Here is an 8,363-nt window from a genome sequence, read left to right on the forward strand (position 1 = left end):
CCCACTATCCGCCATCTTCACATGCAACACAGTTGCAACACGGTCACTTTGTTGTGTCAAGCTGTAAGCACTGGTGGCCTTCATGGGCGCAACAAAAGGTCCTGCACTTACGCAATGCGCTGTCCATATTTGCTCACACTTCAGCGTTGCGCTTTACATTTTGCTGTTTTCGGAATGTTGCCAATTAGGATTTTTTTCTTTTTACTGCGTTGATTTCTCCTCCACAGTTACACTGGACGCTGCTGCACTGCATTACATTTCGGCCATGGATTATCCACGATTTGGGCATTGGTTGAATTTTACTTATTTCACGCTAATCAGGTGCACCGTTAGTTACCAACGCACACATGTAATGGAAAACACGTTTGCAGCTTTAATGGCTTTGTTAAGTGAGTTGTCACTGAGTTCGTTTACTTAGTGCTGCTGCTTGATGCTGTTCACTAATTGAATGTGTTGCTGCCATATAAATTATTTGTTTTTAACTAGCTTACACTTTTTACGTTTTAATGAATTATTTGCACTACAACTGTTGTCAAACCAAAAATATTTAAACAGCTGTAATTATGTATGTGTCATTGAAAGAATCTACAGTTTGGTGTCAAATAATAAGCAGAACTACAGCTCCGTTCCTTAATTTAAGGATCCGCTTTAGGTTAAGGATCTAGTGATCTCTTTGCCCTCAATAAGGCTAGCCTCTCATTAGTGATGGTTCTCTTGACGGGCCACTGCCCTATTGGCTTACATGCTGTAAAACTGGGAATATTACCGGACGCTGCTTACAGAAGCTGCCATCACTTCCTTCTTGACTGCCCTGCTTTTGGGAGATTCAGATTTAGATACCTGGGGCCACATACCTTCAGACATCCCACCAATATGGCGGGCATAGAAATTAAGCGCCTGTGCAAATTTGTACTGGCTACTAAGCTTTTTGCCGATCTCTAAGTCCGAACACGGGAGTTCGATTTTCAACGGCTTCACAAAGGACTACATTAGTCCACGTGCGATCTTTGAACAGCCATCCAACCTAACCTAACCTAACCTAGGTCAGGGAGGTAGATAGGATTGGTCAAGTCATCTGTTTTTTCGTTGGCATAAATATTCCTGTGGCTGGAAACTCAAACTATAGATAAGTGGAGTACATCTGTCTGTGAAACTAAAGTTTTCCTGCAACTGTTGACTACACTGGATTTAATAAGTGATGTCGACAAGGCCAACAATACCGGCTGGCTATCCGTGTATATGATTGCTTTTTATAATTATTCAATGGAATACAACAGCCCTTCTCCATATCTAGTACTTCGTCTTGGAAGATTCTGGCTGAGTTAGATAGTCGGATAAAGAGAGAAATTTGGAAATTATGGAAATTTCTATTCTGCATCTTAGTTAACAAGAAATTGGGGAACGAGGCTGTCGGGTAATAACCTATGTATATAGAAGAAGTGGCTTTCATGGAAAATAAATGGGTACTTCAAACTGTGCGAAAAGAACTACTAGGCGCTTCCCTGTTGTCCCGAAATTGATTGTCAAAGAACCAATGCTAGGCCTTAGAAAGGCTCCCATCACCTCAATGGTAGCTTGCCAAAGTAGCAATGGGGAAAATGAGGTGGAAACAACAAAACAAATTCTCCCTCACTGTCCAGATTTTGTCAGACTAAGACATCCTAATCTGGTGATAAATGACGAGACTACCAAATGAGACCACCTGGTCAGGCCCTCGTCGTTCTTAAGAGTTCTCGACATCATAATGGCCAAACATCTCTAGCTGTCCAGGTGGTATCATTCGTAGTCTCACGCAAAATCAGTCTATTTGCTTCACCTAACTTAACCACCATCGCTCTGTGTGGCTTACAATTGTATTGTTGGAACAAACTTAATTCCTCTCATATTGGACAAAGCTAGTCGTTTCTGGCTAATTTTTTCCTTTAGACGACCCAATTGTTGATAATACAGGACGATATTACAAATAGGTAAGGAGATCTTAGAAGATGATACTTCAGCAATTCCACCAAATGCTAAGCAAACCTTTCCTGTCCGTCAATCTTTGCTTGGCCAAAGAAACCGTCGTAAATTGAGCACCTTTTTCGACACTGCATATTTGAATTGTTTTATGAATAGTATTACGATGGTACAGCAGTCATAACCAAATAAAATTAAATTCGGTGAAGTTGCAAAAAAAGTTACAGCTGTTGAAAAATTAATGAAAATAATGAAGAAATTCGCAATGTTTTGAAATTTTTCTATAAAAAAAGGAAGAATGTTATGCAAACCACCAATGAAATTTGCTTAGTTTACGGAGGCGATGCTGTATCAATTCATGTAGCACAGCAATATGCTCGCTTGCGTTCTAGAAATTTCGATGTGGAAGATGCACCTCGCTCTTGTCGACTTATCGTTGAAAAAGTCAATGAAATAATGGAAAAGATTGGCCAGGACCGTCGCTAAGGAGCTTAACATTCATCATCAAATGGTTTGGGCCAGAACGAAATGAAATCGAAACATTTCTGAAGGGAATGGTAACAGGAGACGAAAAGTGGATAAAACACGACAATAATGAGAGAAAAAGTACAAGCATGGTGTAGCTCAACAAATGGTCGTAAAGCCAGCTGAGTGTTTGGTAGGATTGGAAAGAAATCATCCACTATGAACTGCACCAGTGTGGTCGAACAATTTATTCTACATTTTACTGTCAACAACTGATGATATCGAAAAAACGGTCTGAAATGATCAACAGAAAAGGATTTGTCTTCTATCAGGACAACGATAGAACACACACATCTTCGATGATTCAGCAAAAAGTGGGAGATGCATCTACCATATATCCCTGTTGTTTCGGTCAATGCAGAACTCCCGTAATGGAGTAAAGTTGGTTGAAGAGAACACTGTGGAAATTACTTGTCGCAGTTTTTCACCGAGCAACCAGAAAAGCTTTACACAGATAGAATAATGTGTCCAGCGGAAAAATTACAAAAATTAGTCGACCAAAATGGTACATATTTGGTTTATTAAAGTTCATTATAAATACATGTATAAAACAAAATAAGTTAAAATTTGATTCGAAATACGAAAAGACTTTTTGGACTACCCTATATATGTATATGTAATTTTTTTTTTTTTTTTTTTTTTTTTTTTTTTTTTTTTTTTTTTTTTTTTTTTTTTTTTTTTTTTTTTTTTTTTTTTTTTTTTTTTTTGACACAAAGTGATATTTTTAACTACGAACGGCTTCAGTTTCGTATTCTTTTAAGAAGACCGATTCTCTGAGTCTGATAGAAAATTTCGCAGCCATAGACCTTGCGACGACATCTATGGCCACTATGTGCGTACCCCCATTATGTGCCATGGTTGGAGTGGACCTTAATGCATCGCACATGCTGATGGACGCCGCTCTTTGAACGCTGTCGAGTTCCTTTGCAAGTGTGGTCTTTTCTAGACTTTAGAGAACATACTGGGCTTGACTATGAAGTTTTGGTGTGAGAACCCACCTTTTGCAATTTTAACTTGTGAAGTTTTTAGAAATCTTATTTTTTGAAAAAAAAACTTTTGAATAATGTTTTATCTTATATTGTTGTGCTTTTCAAAACAGTGGCTTTCCGTTCAACTAAAAGGACGCAACAAATTATGCCATTTTTTTACCGAAACTTCGACGCTGCTTATCGCTTCCTCTACCATTACGTTCGTCACTTTCAAACTCATTTAAAACATATTTGCACATAATTAGACTTATGTCCAGTTTGCAATTAGCGCAGCGTTGCATTAGCTGCCAAATTATAATAATTAAAGTTGGATGATGAGTTTTGTATTTTGCGCTTTTTGAAAAATGCTTTACTATCCATTTGCTGACTGGTATTCCAACAATTTCCTAATTCCACTCTCGTTGCCTTGTGCCACTACTACAAAGCAGTTTTATTGCTGTTGTTATATTTCATTCTTTCTTACTTTATTTGTTTAGCATTTGCGTTGTGTTGTTTATTAGTTACTATTATTGTTGTTGTCATTTGTGTAACTGTTTTACTCAATTTATGATGTTTCGAAGCATGATTTATGGGCGTATGTATGTATGTGTGTATGCAGTTTGTTAGCGAACTTTTAGTTTTGGCATTTCCCAGTTGAAGTGTCTTGCAAATTTTCCAATTATTTAGTTTCTCTCAGAAAATATAATTATTTACTTTATTTTTCGTACACAGTGTTTTTGTGAAATAATGAAAAATAATTGGACACGTTTTCAAGTGGTGCTTACTCAAACAACTCAGCAGGCATTAGAAAAGAAAGCTTCGTCAATAATTGCATATGGACCTTGCTCTGGAAATAATGACTTTGCTTGACCTTGTGCCATTGTCTAATTAGACGAGTATCAGAGAAAAACTAATTTTACAGTGATGAAAATTGCATCGCAGTTCAACATATGTACAGGCTCTTTACTGGCAGTATTTTTGCATGACGGACACTGCTTGAGATGCCCAAGCTAATTTGTATAATGCTCACCTAGACATCTATTAAGAACTAAGACTTGCCAAGGTTGAGTGTACTTGCAAAACGTAAATAAGTAAGATCAGATAACGTTTTTAAGTTCAAGTTAAACAGTTTTGAAGAAACCTTTTTTTTTAATATTACATTACATACTGCTTTATTGACAATTTTAATGAGTATATTGTGTAATGAGCAAGGTTAGAAAACGTTTTCACATTTCCTACTTTCTCTGTGTTTATGATTCTTTAATTAACATGGTTTATTTTAGATTATCTTCTAATTGATTATTCCATACAGAAAATACCATAAATAATTAATTCTTTCTCCTCGAACAACGTCAGAGTCAGAGCAAATATACTGAAGATTTTTCAGAGAATGTTTTCAATACTTCCATAGCAAAAGATACTCGCTTATATCTGTCTCTTTCATGCTTTCATTATCTTTCTTTATTTCTATCACTTTTACTTTCTGACATGCCACTGTGTAATCGCAGGTGACTGCAAAACTGATGAGCTTCCAAGGAACAGCACCCTAACCCCGCTCTCCTCCCCTCATGTATTTCACTACTGGATAGCTGGTCTTCGCAAAAGCTTGACGAGCGCTGGGGTACAATCGTTCCATGCCCTGTCGTAAGATGGTTTTGTCCCTAGGTCGAACATGAAAGATCCAGTGAACTCTTTGCTCTTAGTAAGGTTTGCCTCTCCTTAGTTGTAGGGGTTTTAACAGACCATTACCCTATGGACGTCCTTACCATAAGACTTAGAAACTTACCGAACGTCAGCTGCAGAAGCTGTATGGAAATCTAGGTGGACACATCCTTGGACTTCAATTTTTATGTGTTTTCAAAGGACTACTTTTAGTAGTTGTAGTGCGATCCCTAGATGAACCATTGCATCAAACCTTATCTAAGCTACTTCTTTTCTTTGTCTCCGTTCCGTCCTCTATCTCTCTGCTTCCATTTTCCATTGTCTTTCGAATGCTCTGCCTTTCTCTCCACAATTTTAGCATAAATGTCTAAAACCACAAAATTAAAGGCCGTTATCAACATACTGACTGAACTTTATCAGTGTGGGTTTAGGCATGAAAAATCAACAACTGACAGTTTTTCACCATGTGCTAAGTCTTGGAACAGACCCGTGAAAAGAGGATCGACACACATCACCTCTTCGTCGATTTCAAAGCTGCTTTTGACAGCACGAAAAGGAGCTGCCTTTATGACCTTATGTCTGAAACTCTTGCCAATAGGTGCTACTTCGGACTAAGTAGGCAATAAAGAAGTAAAGACCTCTCTTGATAAACCAAAAGTATATAAATCGCTAATTATTCTCGTCTTGCTATATGGTGTAGAGGGATGGACGATGACAACATCTGATGAGCAAACGATACGAGTTTTTGGGCGAAAGGTTCTGCGGAAGAATTATGGTACTCTACGCATTGGCAAAAGCGAATATCGCATTCGATATAACGATGAGCTGTATGAGTTATACGGTGACATAGACATTGTTCAAAGAATTAAGAGACAGCAGCTACGCTGGCTAAGTCATGTCGTCCGTATGGATAAAAATACTTCAGCTCTGAAAGTATTCGACGCAGTACGCACCGGGAAAACAGAGCAAGAGGAAGACCTCCACTCTATTGGCGAAATCAGATGGAAAAGGACCTGGCTGCACTTCGTATTTCGAATTGGCGACAAATTTCGAAAATAAAAAACGACAGACGGATTTGGTGAAAGACCTTTTTGTTTGTATAAATTATATTACACACTTTTATAATCATTAGAATTGTATGATCGTTCATCATATGGTCATGTACCGCATTGAGTTTTCCATGAGCGCAAGAGTCGGATTATACATCAAATAGACACTTTACTATATGTGCATAGCACAAAAATTTAATCCTTTGTGCTATGAAATATAGTAGGTTCAGTATTTCTTATCCAATGCTGTGGCAGAATGAGGCACTTTGAAGTATTGAGGAGCAATAGTCTACTGATCACAATGTCAGTCTCAATTTTCCATTTGCCATAGATCATATTCGTCTCAAAATACCTCTTATATTTCAACATACTACAATTTTTAGTGCCCACTTTACAGCTTTGAGTGAAATAGCGACAAGTCTCAAGTCCAAAATATGTTTTTATAGTTCTTTGATATTTATAGAGATCAATAGCTGGGTGTTACAGTTAGAGGAATTTTCATTTATAGTATAATGATTTTAGTTATCCCAAAAGTTACTCTGGCTGATTCACATAAGACATTTACGTCGTAATATTTATCAAAGAGAAGCACGTAAACTAAAACGTTCAGTCTAAAATAGGCCTTGCTTTTCTCGCTTCATTGTTAGAGTATGAAATGTCAAGCAAAGCGAGGAAAGTTGTATGTGAATCGATCAATCAACTTTTTCGGTTATTCCTGGTGCATCCTTTTGTCTAATTTACAAAAATATATTGCATTTTGAACATACATACTTTTTTGAATCCATAAACAACCATATTTATCTTTTTCTTAGAACGCATCTACAAACTGCTGATATTAGTTATAAATATTATTACATAAATCAGTCGAGAATTGGATGTTGATTCATTAGGAAGTGAAAAATACACAACTTCTTTTTTAACTTCATTAACATCGTTCTCTTTCCATTACCTTGCAGAAAGCTGCCAAGGACCACACGAAAAACGTCTACTAAACCACCTGCTATCCACCTATAACACACTGGAGCGACCCGTATCGAACGAATCGGAACCGCTGGAAGTCAAATTCGGTTTAACGCTGCAACAAATTATTGATGTGGTAAGTGTTTGATAATCCAAAATTTCGCACCAACACTATAACAACAACAGTTTTTAATTTGAAAACTAATTATTTCTACAAATAAAAAACAAAAGAAAAATTTATTTTATCAGAAAAAAACGATTTTCACAGCAAACACGAATATGGAAAAAATCACAAAAATACAACTAACGTACAAATAGCCAAGGGCAATTTGTTAACGAAATTTTGCATTTAAGAAAAACTAAAATATTTTGATTTTAAAAATTTGCAAGAAAACAAGTTTGAAAATATTAATGCATCTAAAATTTTTTATAGGACGAAAAGAATCAGATTCTGACCACAAATGCGTGGTTAAATTTGGTAAGTGACATGTACCCGTACAAAAAATCTTTACTACTTTTTGTGTTGTTTTTTATGGTAACCAAAAAAAAAAAAAGTTTATTTGAAAGAAAATTATTGAAAAAGAAATATTGAAAAAATGAAAAGCGACTCTACTGGTTTCAACGCAGCTTTCTTCTTAAAGTACACTTACTTTTATCTACACTAATGTTAAGTTCTCAGCGCAAACGTTATTTTTGAATTTAAATTTTGATTTTTTAAAAACGCAGATTTCACACTTTTTTCCACAAGGATTACTCGTTAATGTTTTATATGTGCTTTTTTTCAAATTTTAACTGCAAAGTGTTTTTAAGCAAAAATAAAAATCTATTTGCTAGTGAGCTGAATTAATGTTAAAGTAAAAACAACAATAATAAATTCTAAAGATACAAATAATAAATAAATAGAAAATCATATAAACCACTTAAAAACAACAAACATTTATTCACTCGCTCACACTTTGTTTAAATTTTTTCAAAAAATACTAGAACACGATTTATACAAACATTAAAAAATTAAAATGAATTACATTTTTTTATGGCTTCTTTTACAATTATGATTCAAAATAATTTTTTTACTAAAATTTATTTTTGTACACAAAATGTTTTTTAACTCATAACCAAAAAATACTATTTTATTCAAAACTTCAGTTTTTACTCAAAAACGTTTTTATAAAAGAAAATAATCTTTTATCAAAATATTTAACTGAATTTTTTTTTACAAAAATTAAATTAAACTAAATTTATA

General features: G+C 35.3%; 1 protein-coding gene across 1 annotated transcript in view; it reads left to right on the forward strand.

Moving 5' to 3' along the window:
* The first annotated feature begins 4,284 nt into the window (after window positions 1-4,284).
* Window positions 4,285-8,363, forward strand: part of LOC108965364 (neuronal acetylcholine receptor subunit alpha-7) — a 203,608-nt gene continuing 199,529 nt past the window's right edge. Inside the window, exons 1-3 of the mRNA XM_018927711.1 lie at window positions 4,285-4,318; window positions 7,102-7,256; window positions 7,554-7,598. Of these exons, the coding sequence (XP_018783256.1) occupies window positions 4,285-4,318; window positions 7,102-7,256; window positions 7,554-7,598 (234 nt within the window). The remainder of the gene's footprint in view (window positions 4,319-7,101; window positions 7,257-7,553; window positions 7,599-8,363) is intronic.

The sequence above is a fragment of the Bactrocera latifrons genome, unplaced genomic scaffold (assembly GCF_001853355.1).
Source record: "Bactrocera latifrons isolate USDA-ARS-PBARC rearing strain unplaced genomic scaffold, ASM185335v1 scaffold_14, whole genome shotgun sequence".
Lineage (NCBI taxonomy): Eukaryota > Metazoa > Arthropoda > Insecta > Diptera > Tephritidae > Bactrocera > Bactrocera latifrons.